The 24,446-nt window shown below is 38.7% G+C and overlaps 1 protein-coding gene across 3 annotated transcripts; it reads right to left on the bottom strand.

Moving 5' to 3' along the window:
• Positions 1-65: 65 nt before the first annotated feature.
• On the bottom strand, positions 66-24,446 carry CASP8AP2 (caspase 8 associated protein 2). Of its 3 annotated transcripts, none has more exons than XM_062608396.1 (10): positions 23,956-24,446; positions 22,306-22,381; positions 21,147-21,227; positions 19,168-19,286; positions 17,845-17,919; positions 16,504-16,619; positions 11,615-14,130; positions 6,185-9,146; positions 4,124-4,223; positions 66-2,786 (listed from the first exon to the last, which is right to left on the bottom strand). In XM_062608396.1, exons 2-10 carry the CDS (start codon positions 22,352-22,354, stop codon positions 2,730-2,732), a joined length of 6,075 nt encoding a protein of 2,024 aa, XP_062464380.1. In that variant the 5' UTR covers positions 22,355-22,381; positions 23,956-24,446; the 3' UTR covers positions 66-2,729. The 3 variants fall into 3 exon arrangements, with proteins under 3 accessions (XP_062464380.1, XP_062464379.1, XP_062464381.1); XM_062608395.1 differs by lacking the exon at positions 23,956-24,446 and adding an exon at positions 23,516-23,631; XM_062608397.1 differs by lacking the exon at positions 23,956-24,446 and adding an exon at positions 23,516-23,631 and having other exon boundaries at positions 19,168-19,268.

Here is a 24,446-nt window from a genome sequence, read left to right as displayed (position 1 = left end):
CCAGTTATGTCCAGTAAGAAACAAGCAGTATGTGTTTGGAGCAGTAACAGCATCAGAGCAGCAGCTGATTTACTTCCATGTTTATTGGCTGGAATATCAACAGAGCTACTCATTTATACAAACTAACCGAAGTCCATTTTAATGCTGCTTCACAGCATTTGTAGTTGTCAAGGAATTAGCCAACTGTTCTAGAAGATGTTTTCATTTACCTGAGGTTTCACAAGTAAGTCTGTAGATTACATACAGTACATTTTGCATATATGTATCAAAATTCTTCTTGGAGAAACAAATTACAAACAACAGTACAAAACCAGTCCAAGCCAACCATTGTTCAACAAGGGTATAGGTGTGTGAATTTTACAGTTTTATTCTTTGCATCACTCTTACAGTAAGCAAACTACGGAGTTTATACAAAATAAACCTGGAGCTTTATGTAGTTAAAAAAGTCATCTTTGGCTAAACAAAGCTCTATTTTTATACATATTTATATATATATATATATATACACCCATCAGATATTTTACATTAGGAACCTGTACACATAATTACAACAGAACATTAAAAAAAGTTTCATAACTTACAAAAAAAGGAATCCAAGTCAGAACCAAACCAGTCAAACCCAGGCCTCCCCCGTCACCTGTACAGATAAGAAAGTAAATAAACAGACAATGAAGAAACAACTTTGTAATAAACACTGCCTGCTTTTTTGAGACAGAGAGGAAGCGCTTGAATGGAGAGAAGCTACTTCCCCCAGTGCCTTCAGTACTGTGCACGCTTTGATCTCTAAGGATGTGGTTAAAACACTCAGTAGAGTCTGGTTTTCCACAAACATGAAAGCTACTCTGCCAACTGGCAGTTGTGAGAACAGCTTCAGTTAGATTTAATTCTCCAGTGAGTAAATAACTGTCATCAACGTTAAGAACAAGCATGGGTAGGGGATACCAATCACCCACTGATATCATTAGATGCTTCTGGTGTAGCATGGAAGATGATATTTGATCATCAAAAGCAAATGTTTTAGAAGCAAGTACATAAGATGGAAGACTGCCAGAACTGACATCATCACCTACTCAAGTCATTCCTTGTAACAGTTTCCAGAGCACTGCCTAAAATGAGGATGATGCACTGTTTGGCAGCATGACATTCCATTCCATAGGGTCACATTTACAATACTCCAAAGGTGTCAGTGGCAGCATCACCAACCAATTATCTGATGTTTTATTAGAATAAGAACTCTGTCCCGTTAGCCGGGGAGGGAGCAAAAAGCCATTATGTTGAAACTGAAGCCGCAGTCATTGGATTCCATCAAAAAGCTAATTTAATTCAAGTTGAAAGGCAATGCACTTTGGTAGGGCTCTTAAATGAAATCTAAATAACCCAGCAGATGTTCTGACTGACTAAAGATGACAGCAATTTTGATCCTCAATAAAGAATAAAACCTCAAACATCAACAAATTCAGAACAGTAAAACCTGTGCAATGTCCAGGAATGTTTCTTAGAGGAAATTAAAAAATAAACAACCCCAAGCTTTTTTAGAAATACAGGATAAAGCAGCAAATGAGAAGTGTGTGTATACATATGTATACATACACACTTTTACTATGTGCTAGTAAAACTGGAAGCAGTTATAAGAGTTCTTTAAAATAGAACATAGTGAATTTCTAATGTAATAAACAATTTGCAAAGATAAGATACAATTGCTGTCAAAACATGCCAAGTTGACAACATTTTGAAACTGCTTGTTTTTACAAAAAAGTTTTTCTCCTGGTTAGAAAGTATAAAGTCACATTTTATAAAACTGCAAAGGTCTGTTTCTAAATTAAGTTTAAAAGGAAAATCACTTGTCAAATTTTATTTTTTTTTAAACAAAAATAGAGCTCTTATTATGTTGAAGACCTAAATTAAGTACCATTCCCAGATGTAATTTGGAACACAAAAACGTATTTGCCTTTTGCAAAGAAAAATACCTTTTTCATGGGAAAAAAAAACCAAACCCAACCCCAAAATTATTTTAAAATACCATCAGAACTGAAATTTTTTTTTAACTACAGTTTGTTGTAGATGATAACGTGCTTAAAATCGAAGACAAACCCTACGCACAGTGCCAGATTCTCTCCTTATAACCCACTACAACCTGCTGAGAAAGCAGCAAGAACCACCTATTCCTTAACATCAGAATGCAATTACTATGTAAGCATCTTATGGAATCATTATCATCATTGCTCTGCTGTCTCTAAAAGAAAAAGGCCTAACTTCCTAAAATTTGTTTCAATGTGACCAAGATGACATACCAGTCATATTCCAGGAATACCAACTGGATTCCAAAGCACACTTACTTTTTAAAATCATAGTTCAAAGTCACCACATGCAGTACTTCCAACAAGTGAAGCACGAGCCACCATTTCCACTTGATAGCATGCCCTTGTCATTATTTATAGAACATATTTAACCTACAGGAGATGTCACCCCCTTGAAATGATACTGCTTCATTTGTATGTACCCATTCTTTTCTAGCCAGTTTCTTTGTAAAGTTCCTTCTGTTATTCTGATAAAGCACTTCACGGGAAACATGGACAGGGAAGTAAATAATTAAGTGCATCAGATTTACCAAGCTTGGTATTCTGACCTGGTTACCCCCCACTAATCCCATTACATGAATGGAGTGGTTGTAGTCCATTGTTGCTAGTAACAGCTAAACACTGTAACCATGAAGTAACTTCGTGTCAAGTTTACTTGCACTTGGATTTCTTGAACAGCTTCATTAATTGCTTGAATCTTTCTGAAACCTAATGGAGAACAAAGAAAGAGACATATCGTTATGGTCCCAGATTTTTGTAACTGCCAAGACAAACTAATCTGACAGCATGAAGTTCTTAAGACAACCATTATTTTGGTTTTTGCTTCCAATAAATTTTACCAGAAGAATTTTAGGAGAACCATCAACAGGTTAATTAAATGTAGGAAGTCTTCCTGTACCTTTGACATCTGAAATAGCCTCCACACACATCACAGACAGCTAGAGCCAAATACTGTTTTAACACAGGAGACTGGTTTACAACACAGGAGGGAAAAAAATGAGGGCTTCAAAGTCAATTAGACTCTAATTCTGCCAGGTATAACTGCGAGCCAGATTGAAATGTAAGGACACAATGTTATTTTGTACTCCACAAAAAGCACAGTTTATTTTTTATTTCTACTCTCTGGTACAACTGCTGTTATTTATGGCTCATCATGAGGTGTCTGCATACCTGGAATTTTACAAAAGTGGTGTGTAGATGAGAGTCAAACATCTTTTTGCTGAACATAGCTACAGCTTACATAGAGAGCTCGATCAATCATAAGCTAGTATCTCTTACTGCTATATACATATTGCTATAGCATATCTACCATTTGCCAAATAGCCAACTGGGAAGAGTGATATAAATGTACAGATAATGCTGCTTTATCCAGTTAGCCACCCCAACAGCTTCTAAACCCCTTGAAGACTCTGTAACCATAGAACACAACATCCTAAAAGTCAAATCCTGAGCACACAGGATTTCCTAACTTAGCCAAATGGGTGTTTCTCCTTTCTTGGATTTGCAGGATAGACATTAAAACAGCAATTCAAGACAAGTACAAAGTTATATGCAAACCTCTAGAAATACTCTACACCAACTTGACATCTGTGCCTTCTGAAGTTTCTTAATTACAGAGTAAAAGAAAAAATAGTAATGAAATATGTCCTTTCTGCAAAATCCAGGGTTTTTTTTCCAGTGCTAGTTTTAAGCTTTTTCTAATTTACTAGACATGTGCAAGGGCTTTGGGGCATCTCCAAAATGCCTTTAAGTGCTGATTCAACAACAGAAACAATCCTGTGGTCCCCGGCTTATGATTGGACACAGCACTTTCAAGGCATCCATCAAATAGGTACTGAAGAATCCCTGGACCATAATACCCCTATACTGTATATTTTTAATAAGTTACGAGTAGAAGAATCCAAGATTCTTTTTTTCAAGAACCCCTCAACAAAAGGCATAAGGAAAAAACAACTCAAAATTAGTAGATTTCTGAAGTTTTTTGTTCAACTGCAACCATAAACGTAGCAGCATAGTCTATAAATTATAAGAATGATAGCACCTACCTGATTTGGGCTTTTGTTCAGCCTAGTGGCTAAGGAAACAAAGGTTTTGCTTGATGGTCCTTTTCTCTGGCATTCCAGTAAAATTTCTCGGTCATCGTTTCTATAGCAAAAATGCATTTTAAAAATATTAATACATATATATGTGTACATGCACACAAACAAAAAATACATAAGGTATATATAAAATTCTAAATATTTCCAAACTGCAGAACCTGAGTTCAAACAGCAGCAACGATCTTATGGAGGATCTTCTCCTCTACCAGCACAGATTAAGAAAGTTAGTACAAAGAAATGTTAGTGGAGATCATGCTACTCCTTTTAGGAAGGGCAGTATTATTACAGTAGGGTTAGTCCAAAACCAAAGTAATCAAAAAAGAGTTTTAAGCTTTTAAAGAAGACATTTAAACTTGAAAAGAATAAACTCAACAGGGGCCAGCAGTTCTAGGTGGACTTGCCTCAGTTTGCATGGCTAAAGCCACTGGCTAAAGCCCACTGACATTCATGATTAAACAGAGAGGTGTTCGACTTCTGTAAGAGGCTTAATATAACAAATACACCCAGAGCATGCTCACATGAACATAAAGGACGAGGATTCTGTTTTTAAATGTGTCACCAGTTTGCTGTCTCATTAATGAATTTAGGTACATGTAAGACATATACAGACAGAGTTACTATACAGCAGCTACTATGTATCTTTGGTTGAAACCTGCCAGATGCTATTAAACACTCTTGAAATTCCTCCATTTCAAAGAAAAATATAATGACTACTTATTTAAATAAACATTTTTTTTTTTTTTTAGGCATAGTTCAAAGGTGGACAAAGACTAAGCCATAAAACTCAGCCATATTCTTCAGAAGAAGATTATTACAATTTTTCTACCTCATTGGTTTGCATATCAAAAATCGTATTAGCTTTCACAGTTTTATCCATGAAGGAATTTATTTTCTTTTAGGATGCTACCTAGAAACGTTTGTATCTGGCAGCCCAGTAAAATTCCTGTCATCATCTCTATAGCAAAAATGCATTTTTAAAATATTAATACATATATACATGAACACAAACAAACCAACCAAACCATACAGCATATATAAAGTTCTAAGTATTTCCAAATTACAGAACATGAGTTCGAACTATAGTTTAGGAAATTCTGTGCTGAAAATTTTAGAAGCCCCTTTCTAAAGTGATGATTGTATCAAGTTGCATCAAGAGCAACAAAACCTAACTATAGTTTCTGGAGGATAAGAATAAACCACAATAACTTTGCAGGTATCTCCAACATGTACAGTCACTTCATTTGTCACCCACACCATACTAACTGGAATACGGGGGCTGAATGGTTGCCTAGTACACTTCTTCAGATTGACCAGTATAGGCCTCAAAAGAGAAAACTGTTTGCTCTCATGCCTTCTCTCAGTGTGAGAAATCTTAAACTGTTCTCCGTTACCCAGTCACTGATGCTTCCAGGCCTTGTAGGAACATCAGGTCCTTGTAGGACCTACCATGCCTGGCTGGTCTTCTTGCACAGGAAAGAAAATGGGCAGGGGAATGAAACCAACAGACAGTGCAATATAGTAGGTCTTGTTACCTTAGCATATAAGCTTTAAAAACAAAACCAAAAAGTAATCCTGTTTTGGGAGATTTGGGTAAGTGATGGAATTAGTTATGACATATGGAAGCCACCTTCTTTAAGGCAAATCTGATTTAACCTACCTAAGAAATGACTAAAAATTGTTCTTGTCCAAAGGCTGTTAACAGGATTACATCAAATCATCTTTCATCTCTTATTTTCCCCTGGACAACTGTTACAAAAAAAAAAGATAAAATAGACTCTGGCACCTTTTAGTGATACTCTAAGAGAAGACAATCTCATAAAGCCACCCTGCACAGACACGAGGCAGCTCACACTCCACTATCCAACAGAAGGATGTAGAGCTACTGAATAAACTCAGCCATTAGCTGAATATCCTTTTCTTCTCACCTTTTGGTTTATCAGAGTTTAAAAAAAAAAACAAACAAAACCCAAACCCTAGAACAATCAAACAGATCAAATCATAAATTACCTCGTCCAGGAAACTACTACTTCTCCCTTCTTTTTAATGATGTTTTTGGCATACAGACTAGGTGATGATGCAGATGAAGCCAAAGGAGAAGAGTCTTTGTGCTGCTGCAATTCATTCTTCTTACTAGAACATTGTTTAGGTGCTGAATTTACCTCTTCAGGCTTCACATCACTTGCATCACTCCCTTCACCTGCTGATTCAGTTTCTTTTCGTTGCCTTTTTGAGTTGGAATTCTCTCTGACAGCCTCCTTTTTCCTTTTTTTACTAGTTTTATCATCTCTGCTTATCTGGCATCCTACCTCAGTATTTGAAGTGGACTGTGTTTCAAGATTACATTTACCTGCTACAGTCTCACTGGAAAGGTCTTCTGTTAAGTCTATAAATGCATCACGGCACTCTTCCAGTTCTTCCTTTTTAACACTAATTTCCAAGTTTCCGGTAGAGGTTTCCTGAGTCCTGTTACCTCTAGTGGATCCCACCACACAACATGAAGTTTCACTAACCATATCATCTGTTAAGTCTATGTATGACTCTATACTGCAGGAATAAGGAAAAGAACCTTGAGATCTAACACCCATTTCATTTACATTTTCAGATACTTTCAGTTCGAGTGCCTGAGATTGTTCAGGTCCTTTATTTGTGCTTTCAGTGTCATGGCTCTCTGTGTTTGAAGATGTTCTACAGGGTCCCAGCTTCTCAGTGGTTTCCTCCTTTCCAATACTGCTATGAGACTCCTTTAGAAGCTGAGGTAAGGAAGGATTTTGTTCTTGTTCGGTGCTGATATGAGGCAACTGATCCATCTTAACCAGATCTGGTTTGACACTTTCTTGCACAACAGCTACTGTGGCACTCTGGCTGTCCCTTTCTTTTGCTCCACTTCTTATTTCTTGTTTTTCAATCTTGGTTGAAGATGCTCGCACCTCCTTCACTGAAACCACCCGATCAGATGCCGGTGAGATAGATGGCACTGCACGTCTGATCTTCACAATAAAATGATCATTGGATTTCTCCATGATTACTGCTTGCATTGGTAGGCTGGGGCGACACTGAAAACCAGGAGCAACAGGCCGACTCGTCCACGATGATGAACAACTTGATTTACTGCTCGAGTTATCAGATTCTAAGGCCAAGTGAATGTCTTGTTCAGTGGCATCCTCCTCTTCCAGAAGTGCATCTTCACTGTAATGTGCACTGAGAACACCCTCGGGAGTTGAGCTGGAATTATTCTCAGGTTTTAGGAAGCTGAGGTGAGAATCTGATTTCAAAGGTGATGGAATAGTTAAGGAAACAGCCAAATCTTCAAGGAGGATTGAAGAAACAAATGACTTATTCTTTTGTAAATTACATTCTTCTTCTTTGCATGAAGCTGCATTTGTAGGAACCTCAAACATACAGCTTTCATCTAGTACATCAGGATCAACAGACATCTGAAGCCTAGATGTTAAAGAGGGAGCTCTTACAGGTGAAATAACAGGCCACTTAATATCCTCTACTGGTTGAGATTCTACACAAGCCTCCTTTGGAGCAATCTCTTGCACCAGTTCAGCAACATTACTTCTACACTTGTGACCATCTAAAAACTGTTTTTCTGGAGTCCTGAATTCCCACTCATTTCTGTCCATATTGCTACCATTTTTTTCCAAGAGATCAGAACCTTGCAATAAACTTTTGAAAATTTCACCCATTTGAGCATCACTTACAAGATTAAATGTAAGACTGGACGCTTGTTGTTCTGTGAGAAGCTCGTAACTAAGATCAGTCTTGTTAGCATCTCTGGATAGCTGCAATCCTTCCTTTTCATGTTTCACACCCTTCAATGGAGTGAGAGGGCCTTGCAAATTATTCTCTTTAGAGAGGTGCATTTTGGTTTGGGAATTCCTCGTGTTATCAATGGAGTTGAGACATTTTGTAAAGGCAGGTTTTGGCACATCTGTTTTATTTTTCTCATGGTGACACTTAGCTCGTTGATAATCCACATTTTGCTTTGAAACGATATATTCTTCAGGCTTTTGAGATTGGACTTTCAGAGACTTTTTTCTAGACCTTTGCATATCATTCTTACGATTGATCTTGTGTTTTTGCTTTCCCACTCTTTCAAACTTCCTTTCTTCGCTTTCATTTCCCACATGTCTCACATCACATAGTTTTATTATAATCCTCCTTATCTTTTCAAATAAGTAATCAAGCTGTTCATCTACAAATTTCCACAACTGTTTTTTCATATCTGATACTTGCTGTTCAAAAAGACGGTCCACTATTGCATTCTTTTTAACTTGCTTCAGTTTGGACTCTACAATATCACAGATATTCAATTTTAATGTCTCACCTAATGTAGACATCTTAGAAAAGTTCAAGTATTTTATTAATGATGTAAAATTTATGATACCAGATTCTATAATTCTGTGAAAATGCTGAACTGGGAACTGTACCTTGAACTTCATATAACTTTTCCTCATCTGTTTTCGTATAGCTCTTAACATCTGCATGATTTCTTGTATACTTGAAGGTTCAACAATAACATGTACTATTTTTTCAAGACAAGCAATGCTCACAGTTTTATTCTTCTTCACATCTTTCAAAGATCTGAAAGTCTGATTTTTATGCCTCTCCCTGTTCTTCTTTGTACTTACTTTCACAGAAACAAATTTTCCATTATCTTCAGTGCAACACACAGCTTTGCTCTTTTGATTTTGTGGACTGCTGGTCAAATTCCGTGTCTCAGGAGAAGGTTTTGGTCTTGACTTTTTTGTATTTTCAGAGCCTCTTTCTGGTTTAGCTTTTTCTTCCTCTTCTTCACTACTTACGATTTCTCCTTCTTCTATTTCATCTGAAGAGATACTCATCTGGGACTCCACCTCACAGTGTTCATCAGACATGCTAATTGGCTTTTGATTTTCTTTGTTTACCTCCTTTGACAAATTCTTTGAGGGACAGACAACAACCGCACTTTCAGGAATTAAATCTATAAAAAGAAAAGAATTTCCTAATCACCACAAAGAATGTAATTATAAACAGATATTTTCAGAAAATCCTTGTCTCTTCTGTAAAGTGACCATTCAGAACTGTTTGAAACTGCCAACAACGACACAGGAAGTCTGAGCTATAACAAGTCTGTGTGGTTTGCTTCAGCAACTGCTGGTTTAAATATTTTTTCTGTGCTTCAAAGGGCAAATAAGAGCTCAACATTTCACCAAAAACCACGTGATCTCTCTCACAAATACAGCCACTGAAGACAGAAAAATCCAGCAGTTTCCACCAGTTTTGAACTTTCTTCCATTTACTTTAACAAGCTTTCTGAACACTGCACAAGCTGAATTTTAACTTATGGACTACCATTTACATACAACAGGTGGCTTTTCTTTTAACAGTTTCACAACAAAACCAAGATCAGAAGAAGAAATAACCTGCTAACACTGCATTCAACTATCTCTTCCAGGTTGACAAAAAGATTCTTCAAATCTTTCAATAAACTGACAAACTAAACAAAAAAAGAGTACCTGGCACTACACACATGACAAACTTCAGGGTTTGATGAGTTTAAGATTACCAGCACTGTAACTGAGCACAACGGCATAAAAACCTTTTTTCTTAGAAATTTTAGGGAAAGCCAAAAGTTCAGGTGCCTGAATGACAGGAATAAAATTAAGTGAGAGGAAAGGCTAAAGTTCTGCCAAATGTAGTATGCCTTACCCTGCCTCATAAATAAGTTTATTAAATGTTTTATATTTCTGAGATATCATTAAATATGTATTTAATCATTATTTAAAATTCAAAGCAAATACTACTTTGTTAAGAATAATAAGCAGTTACAGTTGGCTATGAAGCAGCATGTTACAAAAGATGAAAAGCCAAGCTCATTTCCATTGTACAAAAATGCCACTGAAGCACATGTGTATTGATTAACGAGATTTGCAGTTAATTTTAGGCTTGCCCTGCACTCTGGTTAATAAAACACTCTTATGTTCAATCACGCAGAGATCAGACTGCTTAATGACCTCTAACAAACATTTAATCTCATAAAAGATCATATCTAAAATGATCTCCGTAAACAATGAACTTGTGATTACACTTTAAAGCAACATTTGAAAATGTTTATACAGATTATACAAGAGCAAAAAACATACTCATCACCGCCTCCATTTCAGTTTTACAACGATCAATACTTTCTCAAACTAATTACTTAAATATTTTGACAAACTAAAGCATAAAATGAAAACGGTCAAAAATATAGCATTAATATATGTACCCCGTCCTGCAAAACAGTAAAATGGCAAGTACTGAATTTTAAGGCAAAGAGAAACCATAGCCTCCTGTCAATTTAACAGATGCAGAACATTTGACATGCATATCTTTAGTGAAATTACAAAGAAAACTAGGCATCTAACTTCAGAGCTGAAATATCAGAGCTGAAAAAAATCACTGCTTCGGAATCCAGCAGCAAGTTCTGGACAGGAACTCTAACAAGCAACTCACAGACACAGTACAAAATTGAAAAAAATACTTTGACTTGATGCTCTCCTACTCAGATCCCAAAGCTCTCATATTCCTTCAAATATTCCAAAGAATAGAAACTACTGCAGGAATAAAATATAAACTGCTTAAGGAATTCAGATTTGCGAGAGTAGCTGTCTCAAGCACAAGACAGAATACCAGAGTAAACCACACTAAGACTTGAAAAAAAGACATCAGGATTATACTCCAAAACATAAAAAGGATTTAAATGCCACGCTACCATTCCTCTTCTAGTAGAAAATCTAACTTCCGAGAAATCTCATTATTAGTTGCAGCAGGACAATACAGGAAGTTAAATTCACACAAGTAAAAGATTTAAACTTTGCGTCATTTCTTTTCTCTTCCTGTGAGTGCTGTTAACATATTTTATCTCCCTGACATCCCTGACTTCATTAATGATAAATCCTAATGTTCCATTTGTTCTTTTTTTGCCACTGACTCAGAATTATAAAATACCTACAAAAATTCAGTCTGAAATGTAGATAGAGAGCAGAGCCTCCTCTTAGCTGACATTCCTAGAAATTCTCATATACTCTCACCAGCTTTCTCAGAAATAAATACTTGAAAGTAACTTTTGCCTCTACAATTTCAGAGAAAAATCTAATGAGATCTACTCAGAACTGCAATTAGGAAACCTATATGTATTTTTTTAGAAGTTAGTACATACACTCTTATTTCAACCTTTCATCTGTGAGTAGTGACAAACACTGACTTTTAAAGCACTAATGGTCAGTTGGTTATGATCTTGACTACACTGTGCAACGATTCCACTACAAATAAAAAGGACCATTGAGACTTACACAGCTTAAAAAAAAAATTGTGTTTTTGAGAAAGCAGTTTGAAGTCATTTCCGCTTCCCATGAACAGATCTTCTAAGACTTTATATAGAAAAGAAATTGGAATATACATATATACTACCTTTGTTATAACTCTTCACAAGACCTTTGCAGGGACTTTCCATCTTAAGTGCTTTAGCCAAAGGGCGCATTGGACTGTTCAGTGGGCTGATTGCCTTCGGAATGTGCCTCAAGTGGTTGAGATCGATGCTCAGTATTGAGCTGTCATCATCAAGAGGAACTGGGTTAGTTTCTCTCTCCTTAGTTCTAGGATACATCTCTCCACTAACAGAAGATGCTGCAATACTGATTTCAGTGAGGTCTGGCTCCAGATCACAAGCATTCTGGTCAACTAATGGCTCATCCTTACTAGTTAACATAGTTCTGTCAAGTAACTGAGATGTATTCTTATCAATTTCACAAATACCCTTTTCATCAGCAGGACGCTCAGCATTTTCTGCAGCCAAATGGTCATTATCCTTCACTGCTTCCATTAAAGAGTCTGTTTTTGTTTCACCAATATCATCAGCGACATCACAGGACTCCAGGTCACCAGAACTTTTGGCTTCAGAGTTATCCAAGACAAGGTTTTGAGAGCCACACTGGTCTGCTGAGCTTTCTATGTCAGCAACTAGACTTATTTTATCTTCTTCTTTCTTCTCTGCCCCTGACTCTGGAAGGGCTCCTGGACTTTCACTGGCAGCTTCAGTTTGTGCCACTTCTGCTGCTGGTGGCGCATTATCATTCTGCATCACACTCACTGTCACAGACCAGTTTTCAGGCTCTGCCACGCTCCCAGACACCTCTTGGGGCAAAGATTCAGGGTGATTCAGATCTGTCACTGCCACTGCTGCTGCCAAGGCTTCCGATTCAACCAGATCACAAGCTTCTGCTGCTTCTGCCAATGTTTCAGCCTGCACCTCATCAGAAACCAGTACCTCTGCTGCTCTTGGTAAGGCTCGGGGCTGTACCAGAACCACTTCTGCTTCCGGTAAGGTTTCTGAATTCAGTTTACTACTTGCCACTGTTGGCAATTCTTCAGACTGTGCTGGATCTGTTGCTGCTACTTTTAAGGCTTCATTTTCAGAATTGACAGGAACAGGCATTGCTGTCAGCAATCTGCTTTGGGCTGCGCTGTCCAGAACTTGCAGTGTTGAATTACTTTGCTCTGTGGGACCACAGTTAACAAGGTGAGCAGAATCTAACAGTTCTGCCTGCAGCATGAGCTCCGTACTTCCCTCATGAGTGGCCTTCTGGGAAGGTGTTTTAATTCCATCAGTTGGAGAGACACATTGTTTCTTAGCAGGAGAAAGAGTTAAATTTAGTTTTTCCATAAAGCTAAGTTTTAAGTCTTTACTTTTTGACCCAGTGTGACCATCTTTAATTTTGGGAACTTTATGGTCTTTTAAGCTATCTGCTACTCCGGATGTTTCTTCTGGCTTGTAGGACTTGTTTCTCTCACTTTTTGTAACATCTGTACCTTTCTTGGATTCTTTTAATGACTGGTGAGTTATCTCTTTTGTAACTTTTCTTTCATTTCTAAAATGTCTGTTTTCATCCTCTCTTTCTCTTTTCCTTTTTTCTTCAGTTCTGTGTCTTTCTGATTTGGAATGTGCTGTTTCCCATTCATACCTACTACTGTTTTCCTTCAAGCGTGCATATTTATGCTCTCTGCTACTGGAATTAGAAGGTGAAGTCCTTCCTTCTCGAGAAGTATGATCATTTGTTCCCCTGTCTCTCTTGCAGTCAAAGTCTTTTCCTTTCCTAGACTCCTCTATGCGACATTTACGTGATTCATGAAGATTCTTTGAATGTTCATTCTTTGAGTGTGGACTGCTTCCTCTACCAGATCTCCTTGGCTGCTCTTGTAGCTTTTCATTTGGTTTATTTTTTTGGCCAGCATTTTTTTCATCTTTATCATGTGTTTTAAAATCCTTTCTTAATACGTTTTGTGATCTCTCATCAACATACAACTCACCTCTTGTTTGAAACCTGTCTTTATCAGTAGTTTGTTTCTCCCAGGAAGAAACACCCCTTTCTACTCTTCTTTCTACACTTGGACTGCATTTGAGTTTTACACTCTGACTTTTTTGTAGCAACTCATTTTTACTAGCCTTCTCTGAAAGGGTTTTCGGCTTTTGCTGAGGATCCGAATTCCCATCTTCACTGTCACCATTGTTTCTGGTGCTCTGATGCACTTCTCTTTTGTACTTGTTGATATTTCCCCTACTGTACTGTTCATTACTTTTAATTTCTTTTTTTTCCTTTCTGTTATCCTTGTTGGAACTATGGTCATAGCTCGGGAGACACACATGAGTCTCATCGTTGCAGAGCTCTTCAGGAGGGTATCTCAGTAAATACGGAGTGTTTCTTTTTTCAGAGCTAGACTTCCCATTTTCAGTATTATGAGATGAGTAACTGTGGTGCGTATCTTTTGAACAGTCATTTTTCATTCTGTGCTCCATCTTTACACTGTCACCTAAATCAGAAGATCTGAATTTGGAATCTTTAGTTTTACACATCTCTGAGCACCTCCCACTAGTTGACCCTGAAAGGTATGTCCTGGTGAAACCACGATGATTGGGAAATTCTGATAGCCTGTTTACCGAAACAAAAAAAGTTATGTTACTTTTATATTCACTTAAATGTAACTAAAGCCAAATTGCAATGAACACATATATCTAAAATTATTTTATGCTTTCTTCCATCTTCAAAGTTGAAAAAAAAAGCTGAATAAAAATAGAAGTTTAATAATTTCCATTAGCACACAGCAAAAAAAAAAAAAAAATTTCTGTACGTATTTTGCAAATGGAATTCATTTGAAGAAAAAGCAAGATCTGTGGAAAAATACTGTACTGGCTGTAATTAACAATTTCACTAATTCAATTTAGTATTTCATTGTCCAGCCATAAAAAGAGACTTGCCTTAAGAAAAAAGTTGGTCTTTAGAGCATTAATGATTAGAAGGGGAAAAAGAGAAGAGCAAGCAATTCAATAGCTACTAGCTGGTAAACTGGCAAACAAAAAATTAGTATAATGTCACTGTGCTTACTCCACCCAGTGAGCAAAAAAGCTACCATGCCTGGAACTGGCTGCATGATACAGAAAACTGGTAGCAAATTGCAATAATTCATCATAGCTCTGTAGTCATGTATGAGTATCATCATTGCAGAGTTCTTCAGGAGGGTATCTCAGTATATACAGTGTTTCTTTTTCAGAGCTAGACTTCCAATTGTCTGTATTATGAGATGAACATCATACAGCCTCACCAAAAAAAAAAGGGCATATGTAGCCTGTCTTACTCATTACTAACAGAACTCAAAGTTACCTCACTAGAAAAAAAACAAATGAGCAGCAAAAAAATCCAGACATTTTCTGCCATATTTAACAAAACACTTCATTAAAATCACATGATTAAGGATAATGACAACCTTGTTAAATACTTTCCACTATCTAAAAAAAGAATGATTGTGTCTAATCTAGGGAAAAAGAAGTAAAAGTAACACCACCAAACGATGGCAGCAAACCACCAGATGCATGCCTCCTTTTTAGAGGGTCAAGGAGGAATTGGCTACTACACGCAGACATTTGATTTTGGACTGACATTTTTTATTGATTTGGTCCAGTTGTAAGGAATCAGTTTAAGTGTATAATAATTCTGTGTTTATCTCAAATACAAAATGGGGTTGGTTTTGCTTTATAAAACTGAACACTTCCTATGGGCTGACAAAGTACATTGGAATATGGAACAATCAGCTTATACAACTGGCTCTACTCCAAAAATGTGACAGTGTGATGTGAAGTGAATGTTGAACTAAAACAATGCTGCAGCTGTTGCAATCCAAACCCCTTTCCTATACTTTGGAATTATACTGATAAGATTTTGCTGTGCTTGAGGCTGGTTATGAAATATGAATACATGTGCAATGAAAGTAACTGTATCCATGTGGGTTCTTTGGGATTTTTAGTTTGGCTTGGGGTTTGGTTTTTCGGTTTTGTTTGTTTTTTGTTGGCTTTTTTTTTTTTTTTGAGATAAACACTAACAATTCCCCTCAAAAACAGTCTTTACAGATTGAGAGTTTGCTTAAAATGAACTAATCTATTATAGACCGTGCAACAGACAAGGCGTGCTTCTAAGACCTCAAAGTGCCACTTTCCCCATGATTTTCATGATGGATGCCTCCAAAACACCCCCCCCTAGTTAATGTGCATTTAGACTTTAGCATAGTAATGTTAAATGAACCTTCTGTATGACACCTATTGGTGCATACCATATGGTCAAACTGAAACACAAACCAACCAAATATGTGGCTGATGTCACAAAACTGACAAGCAGGAGACCTTGTGATAAGTTAGGGGTCCTGAATCTTTGACCCCTGCTCTGGTTTCAAATTGTTCAGAAACCTTACACTCAGCTACTCTCGCATCCATACTTAAATATGTTCAACTCTCTGCAGTAAGATTCGTAGCACACAGAAATTACCAAGAATTCTGTAGCTGCTATCCCCCACTATTGGAGACAGGACTTTCATCTCTTGCATTGAAAACATTATATAGTCTCTTTATTGATTTCATTTAGTGTCTGAAAAGTTCCATGGAATTCATGTCTGAGACCGTAAAACAGATTAGTTCTGAAGCTGAACTGTGCAAGATCAATTCTTTGAAATACGAAGATGGTTAGATAACCCCACCAGGAATGGAATGGGTGATTAAACAAAACAAAAAGGAATTCAGGCAATGGTCACCCTTTGGATTCCTCTTTTTTTTTTTTTTTCATTAGAAACCAAAAGACCCCAACAAGCAAGGAGGATACCTACCTATTTCCTCTGACTATACCAGTACTAATAATTATTTACTAAGCAACCTTTTTCTTTACTGGCTTTACTCAAAATACACACAGAAGTTTCTTACAAGTATATAAACACAGAAAAAAAAAAAAAAGTACTTTTTCAGTTCCACTGTCTATTTGTACCTTTGATGGAGATTACTGATTTCTTCATCCTTACGGTTAATTTCCACTCTTGCTGTTTTAATAAGTGCTGAAATATTTTTTTTGAGAGCTTGATTTTCATTCTGTAGAATGACGTTCTATTTTAAGTAGATACAAAGAAAAGAGCAAGAGAGAGAAGGGAGAGAGATTAAAAAAAAAAAAACAAAAACCCCCAAAATTAGACTGGGTATCCAAACACGTAGTGCAAATCAATGCAAGACAACCATTAGAAAAAGTCCCATCATATGCCAACTGACAGTAGAATTTACAGAAAATTTTCTGAAGAAGTTAGAATTAAGTCAGATTTTATGCTTTTGTTTGCGTTCCTAGTAATTGCTTAAGATATTTTAAGCATACAATTTACTGAAATGGAAATATACCATAAACCAAGTAACCATAGAGCTAAAAATTAATAATCTGCCCCTTTGTGTCATTCTTTTATTTACTTTATTGCTTTTATGATCAGTGTGTCAAATGAAAGATGTAGCTTTTAAGCACTTTCAAAGAAAGAGGATAACTGTATTTCTTTCAAGGTATCAAAAACAACTTTGGGTGCTCTATCATTCTAAAATTTCCAGATATGACGTTCTAGAACCCTACATGTCAATCCTAGAGAGATCGCCCCTTCTCTTAATAACTGTCCTCAGCAAAGCTGTTCAGAAAGGCAGGCAAGTTTTGTAGAAAGCAATACGGAAGTGGCACAGGGCAGAAGCTGCTTCCCCCTGCAAAGCACAGCACCTTTGGGACTTTGCCACAATACACAATAGAGCACGTTGCACAATTGCCCAGGACAATCTACCTACATAGAATGGCACACCATGGGGATACTAGCTCAAGCTGAAGAGCAGTCCAGCCTTATCAAAAGAGCACTATGCTTAAAGCAACACAGACATGCTCTTCAAGTTCTAATAGATCAAGTACCTTTTGCTTTCTAATTGCTCAGGTACCTTTGCAACCCTCTCCATAGTGTGTTAAAGACCTACTTTAAAAAAAACAAACAAACAAGAGAACTGGATACCTTTCTGATAACTGTTCATTTGACATACTTGTTTTCTAATTAAGGAGATAAAAAGATAGCTTTTAAGGAACTAAACTTTACTTCACGCAACATCACGAAACAACTGAATTTACCTACTGACTTCGTCAGTAGACTACCTTAGCAAGTATCTTAGGCAGAACAAGCTCTTGGCACCTACAGAGAGGTGCTTTACAAACTATGCATACGACAGATCAATTCTGGAAAGCATATGAAAGTAACTCTCAAAGCAATATTCAGTTTGCTTTACATGAATCTTGGCAATGTTGCCCTTTGAACTACAGTACCTGTGCCTGTATTTCCTTAAATTTTTTCATCAGCTCTTTTATTTGCTGCTGACATTTTCCATATTCTACCAGCAACTGTCAAAGAGAGAAGAGTTCAGAGCACAGAAGTGGATTTAATTACACAGAAAAGTTACTCATCTAGATTTAATTAGTTAACACAGTAATGTATATTACAAAGGTTTTTGTTTCGTGGTTTGTTTGGGTTTTTTTCTTTTTTCCAAAAGTAACATATTAAGCCATATTAAAAGAAGAAGACTCAATATACTCTTAACAATTATCCAAGTCTCTAAAACATCACAAACATTCAGATAAGAGGAAATCTATGTGTGCTTGCCCAACAGTAACAGGCTAGAAAATAAAAGGAAGCCATATTATTGTGAAATTAAACACACAATTATCGAGGAGCAGGAGTTCTAACAGCCCTACAGATAGGGACTTGGTGGTCAGATTTTATGTAATACAAAACAGATAAGTTAAAAAAAAAAAACAACAAAAGTTACTACAAACAAGCCTGCACTGCAAAAACAGGCTGCAAAGGACATACTCCTGTTGTGATCACAAAATTAAATTAAATACATTTGGCATGAGACCTTCATTGCACATTGCAAGAAAACTTTCACAGAAGAACTGACAACTTCCTTATTGTCATACTTAATAGTAAACTACTTTCAAACTTTCAAGGTGACAATTTAACTACTTAAGAGACGCTGGGAAGTTTTGCTCCTGCTTCTTCTATAGAGCATTACACCTGTGGGTGTCTGTCCCTTTTACTCCAAAGCTCAAATTAGGTGAGATGTGTCTTATGGACTAGGATAGGTGATGCTATGAGTAACTGATGAGGTGATGCGATGAGCAAGTGTTGTGCTGACTTACTAGAAGCAGTTATCTAGTGCATGGCTGTCTTCAGTCTCAAGCACAAGATTTAATGATAGATAAGGTTAATCCATGACCTATCTGTTTTAGTCTGGCAAAATTTGTTGGGAAAAATTTCAAGACTAACTTTGTATCATATGCCTGAACAGGTATCTAACTAGAAGGAAATTATGGTACATTTTCCCGTAAGGTAGCGAATACATGAACCATATGCCAAGGACAGTGAAATGAGAACAGAACATGTCACAGAGTGAGGGATTCACTTATTCTGATAAACTTGTGGATGCAACAGTTTATTAGCATACTCTTGGTTTTCCTTATTTAAGAACAGTTTCCCTATTTTTCCAATAAAGCCAGCACACTGACAACATTTTTGGCACCTTACACAAAAAAATTTTGAACAAAAACCCTCCAAAATACCAGAATTGATTTTGTCATATTAAGACATACCTCGTTGTAGGATGCCTCCTTTGCAGTCCCTTCTTCAATTAATATCTCATCAAATAAATTTAAACTGTTTCCAGCTGGTGTAGAATTTGGAGCAGAATTGTCTGTAGAAACAAAATCGACTATATAAAGAAAAAAGGCTATGTGTTTTCCTCAGTGACAAAATACAAACTATCAGAAGACATTTCTATCTTGAATTTCAGCATTTATGTAGGTTTATTGGAAATACTTGATCCAATTTGTATCAATATAAAAGGTAATGATGAAAATTAGAGGCCAACTGAAAACATTATATTTCTATTAAGAGATATGCAGGACACCTAACTACAAAGATGGGTGCGTTTTATGACTAATAAGTTGGTTTAAGTCAAAGGAGAGCTAGCTCACAGTAAATCTACCTGATAAACAAAGAAAGAAGGGCTACAACTTAGCAGTGATTTGAGGTTTTGCAATGCAAAGCCAACAGATAGCAGAAAGCTAGCACATGTGCACCCCACGGTTTATTCAGCTTTTAGGAAGACTTTACCTTGTAAACACTGGCATTTGAAAAAAAATGATTGAGAAAAAGAATACTCAGATGCCAATGATCTCTACACAGATTGACAAACATGGATCAGTTAATCAGAATCAAATGGAGTTACTCTAGAGCTGGTACGCGGTTGAATACCACACTCTTTACGTTGAGTAAATGTTCTCTGCAGCTTTATATTCCCTTACAAATGTAAACTCCCTAGCTTTAGACCAAAGAAGTGAAAGAAGAAAAAAACAAACAAACCACAAACCAACAAAACAAACCACAAACCTATCAAATATCAGCCCAACACACAAACAACCCAACTACTTAGATAATAGTGCTTTTTCCTCAAATCAACCTGTGTGCTCTGTTCACCAAATACGCTTCACTAACAGGACCCAACTTATGACACCTCTGAAATACAGATTAATTTGCAACTAAATAAATGAACTTAGCTATCAAAGCTATGCTTCAGTCCTCTGGACAACACCATAATGCAAAAAGTATTATTAAAACAATACAAGATAACATACAAATAATGTCTTATCTGTATAGAGCAAAAAACTTACCAACCCTCTTTTAAAATTTCAAAAACAAGATCCCTCAGAACTAGACCATATAAAATATTTAACTGTGCTGCAAAAAAATGCAAAAAGGAATAACATTTAATAAACAATGCATCTCAGCATGTGAAACAGGGACTTAGAGAATACTCTTACATGCTGCAACAAATACAGAATAGAAAGTGAGTAAAAGATATTTCGATGCTTCATGCATAGGATATATTATGTATTATATCAGGATATAGTACACTACCTCCATAAAAATTCAATGGCCTTACAGTAGTATGGTCAATAGAGAAACACTTGTTTAAATATTAGAAACAGCATTTCCTTAAACAGTACACTGAGACTCCTAAGAAAGAACATGTGCGAGGTCCATTCCTTTCTTACCTTCAAAGAAGTTAAAAGAGGAAATTAATTTACATTAGCATGTGAAATTATTGAGAAAGTAAGACCAAGTTAAAAGGATCTACTGAATGGACTGTATCACATGGAAAGTATTTTCTGGAGGTCTCATTGGGGATTTAGTCATCAGTGACTGTTGGTGCTGATCCTGAAGCTATTTAAAAACCAGAAAATAAAAGGTGCTTTTTTCAAGGAAAAAATGTCCTATATCAAGGCACAGATAGAATAACTAAGGTCTGTCTGCACCCCTTTACTATGCCCAAGCTCTTAAAATAGCCATTATCACATGAAAACCATCTTATACTCATTCAACTAACAGATTTGTTTTAGATGTATTTATACAGATTGTAATATGTCTTGAATTTAAACAAGTAACTTACTGAAGCGTGTATTAAACTAGTTAAATGTAAACTTTAAGCTAACTGTTGTTTTACTTGAAACCAGCCTAAGAAGCACAGAGACTCTGTAACACTCCAAGCAGCAAGATACAATCAACCTACCAGGAACTGTCAAACTGTTGTCCAAGCCATCATAAATATCAACTGAGCTCTCATCACCTTCCTTGAAGGGGGAAGCTTCAGCTAAAGAAAAAAAAAAAAAAATCCAAGGTAAACATTTAGTAAACTCAAACCTCTGATTCTCCCATGACCTAAGAATAGCTGTGATCCTAGACCAGTAGAGAGTAGTAAAAGTAGTAGAACTGAATGGTAAAGCACAGGGGAATTTTAGCCAGGAAGCTACTGCTTTAAAGAAAAGATCTTTAGTCACCAGGGAGCAAAGACACTCTTGTAAAATCAACTCCTAAATACAAGAACTCTGCATAAAGCAAATTATGTCTTTTAAATACAAATAAATCTTAAATTTATAAACTAAGTCAACTTGATCTAAATTTCAAACTGTTTTCTAGAACACACTGAATACCAAAGTTTACAACTCAGAAAGAAAAATAAAAGAATTAGTATGATAAAGCCACTACCACTGAAAGAAACCTTTCTCACTACACAGAAAGTATTATAACAGTCTGTACTGTAATTCAAAGAATTTGCTTTAGTATTGCTGTCTATTCCCACACTAACTGGTTCTTTAAACATACTTTAACCTAAATCTCCTCAATCTCTCTTCATGTCTTTTTCCAATGCCTCTTATCACTCTTGTTTCCTCTGTGTGAATCTCTACCAAGAACAATACCAATATCCACAGCCCTTATGCAGCTGGGAATCTCGCCAATAACGTGTCAGATCAACAGCAGAGTTGACACTCAAGCTAGAGTACCTTGATTGCTGGTTCTATACCAGATGCTCTTACACATAGCAAAGGAACAGTCCTCTGAACCATCCAAATACACACTTCACTAAAAGATAGCGAAGGTTAAATTATACACTGTAAAATATAGGGGAGAAACCAGTTCCAGACACCCCCTGAAACCACACCAGAAATCCAAAGTACACAGTTATGTTTTAAAATCCAAACTTACTAAAGGGATGTAATATCTCTTACTTGTGCACCACAACCATTTAATTACAGTTAAAATTCATCAGTATTTGTCCCAGTTTCAGTTGTTTCCATTTTGTTTTCCAAGTTATTTGGGGGCCTATTTATTTTCACAAAACTGAACGTGTTATTTCACTGCAAAACAGAACACAAAGTAATGCATCTTACCACTGTAGTGGGTATCAAACAGTCCCAGTCCATCCTCATCTGCTGCCATGATACAAACTTCCTATGGCTTCCCCATCTACAAGCAAAATATCAGAGGAAAGACAACAGATTAACTGACACTTTCAGAACAACACTGTAAAACAGAAGCATCCTGAAATAAGTCAGTTATGCCTGAGCTACCTGTGGCCCTTGCTGTTCAACAAAATCCAACACTAGAATGAGAAAACCCTTACATCAAGATAACAGAAAGCTCCATCAAGAAAAGTAAGCAATTATCTATCCTGTATTAATTATAAAGAAGATCTTCAGTTGTGTATGTTATTCATATGTACCAAAGAAAGATCTACAAAGAAATTTTGTTATGAATACGAGCACATACCATACTTGGTATGAATAGGTTATATGAAGGTATATCTTAACCAGCTAAACCACTCTGATTTGGTAATTCTGATTTCTTCTCTGCTGACCATTTAAGAGCAAATTTCCAAGTCTGACACCACCAGCCAAACCAGTAATGAGCACTAGCAGGCAAGTAATGTTTTGCCTGCCACAGTATATAGCAATGCCTGGCCACAGGACGTACAGTATCTTCCACAACCATTACAAAAGGACTTTACCAGCACACACGCTTGCAGCACTGACACACAAGCTCCTCTGAAGGGAGTGCAGCTGCCTGCCACGCAGGGACCCTCTGCGTGGGGAAGAGAAGCACGGGAGAAACTCGGGTGCCGGGGCGCGGGGAGCACTGCCCGGTGCTGGCCAGCAACACCGCCAGCCCAGATGCAGCAGCGGCCCTTGCCCACTCCCCGGGCCTCACCCGCCCTGCACGGGCGGGAAGGGGCTCCCGCCAGCCCCAATTTCTGTCACGGCGAAAGCGCCCAGGACCTCCGGGGCTCAGGGCGGGAGAACCGCTGATAGCGGCCCAGCCGCGCCGCACGGACGGACCGGAGGGGGCAGGCTGCTCCCGGGGAAGGGAAAGGCCGGCAGGGTGCCGTGAGAGCCGAGGCGGCTAAGGCCGGGCCGGACCGAACCGACCAGAACAGGGCGGCGGGATCGGCGCAGGGGTAATGGAAGAAGGGAATGGCACCCGCGCAGGGCAAGGCGGCGTCGAGCCCCCCGCCAGGCCGGCGGAGACGGGTAAAGGACTGAAAGGGAGAGGGGGGAACGGTTCCACTCGGCAAGCGGCCACCCTTGCGCGACCCTCACCCACCGGTCAGCCACGCGCCACCACCTCTGACCCACGACTCCCCACAGGTCTCTGCCGCCGCCACTGGTCCCGCAGGCCGGGCGCCGAGGGGGCGGAGCTCCCCGCAACGGCAGCCAACCCCCGCAGACGCACAGCGCGTCCCCCGCCGCGGCGTCAGGCAAACCCCGCCCCCCGGCCTGAAGCACTTGGCGCCAAAGGGAGCAGCGCGAGGCAGCCGCGTCCCCCTTCCCCGCCATCGCCCCGCCCCGCCCCTTCCCTGCAGCGCTCCCTCCGGCCCAGCCCCTGCCCCAGCTCCGAGCGCGGGAAGTCGCGCTGACCGCGGGCCAGAGATCACCGTGCTGGTCACGCAGCCCCGCGCCGCGGCCGCCGAGCCCTCCTGTAAAGGCTGTGGAGAGGGGAGCGGAGCGGCGGCAGGAGGCCGTGGGACGGACGCGCTGGTTCACCTGGTGGGAGCTGAGCGCGGAGAGCCGCGCCCCGCTGCTATGGCGGGCCGGGCGTCAGGCAGCTCCGATGGCTCCTCCGGAGAACCTGAGGTTTAAGTCCGGCTTCTGCTCTCGGCGAGCCTGCTGTCTGACCCGGCTGGAAACATCGTTAGTGCCTCAGGGCCGCGCAGGGGCTTCGTGAACTGGCTGCGGCCGGCGAGAGGACTCGGGGCCAGAGTGACGCGGAAATAAATGCTAGCGTAATGCCAGCCTTTCTCCTCCCGAGCCTGAACCGCCTGTCTGGGTTAGTCACCGTCCGGCCTCGCTCAGGGCTCTGACGGCTGCCGTGACCTAGATTTAAAGGGCCTCAGGGTGAGCACTGTGGTCCGCGGCCCTTGACTCGGTCTTCTATCGGGAAGCCCGGCAGTAGCGACGAAGGTCACTCTGGAAAGCAGGGAATAGGGCAGGACGAGGACGCCCAGCACCGTGAGAAAGCGGGAGAGACTCGCTCC

Source organism: Pezoporus occidentalis, unplaced genomic scaffold, assembly GCF_034315485.1.
Source record: "Pezoporus occidentalis ecotype Australia unplaced genomic scaffold, CSIRO_AGI_Poc_V1 ctg13, whole genome shotgun sequence".
In the NCBI taxonomy this organism is placed as follows: domain Eukaryota; kingdom Metazoa; phylum Chordata; class Aves; order Psittaciformes; family Psittacidae; genus Pezoporus; species Pezoporus occidentalis.
The sequence above is the reverse complement of the archived record's forward strand: the minus strand, read 5'-3'. Positions and strand labels throughout refer to the sequence as shown.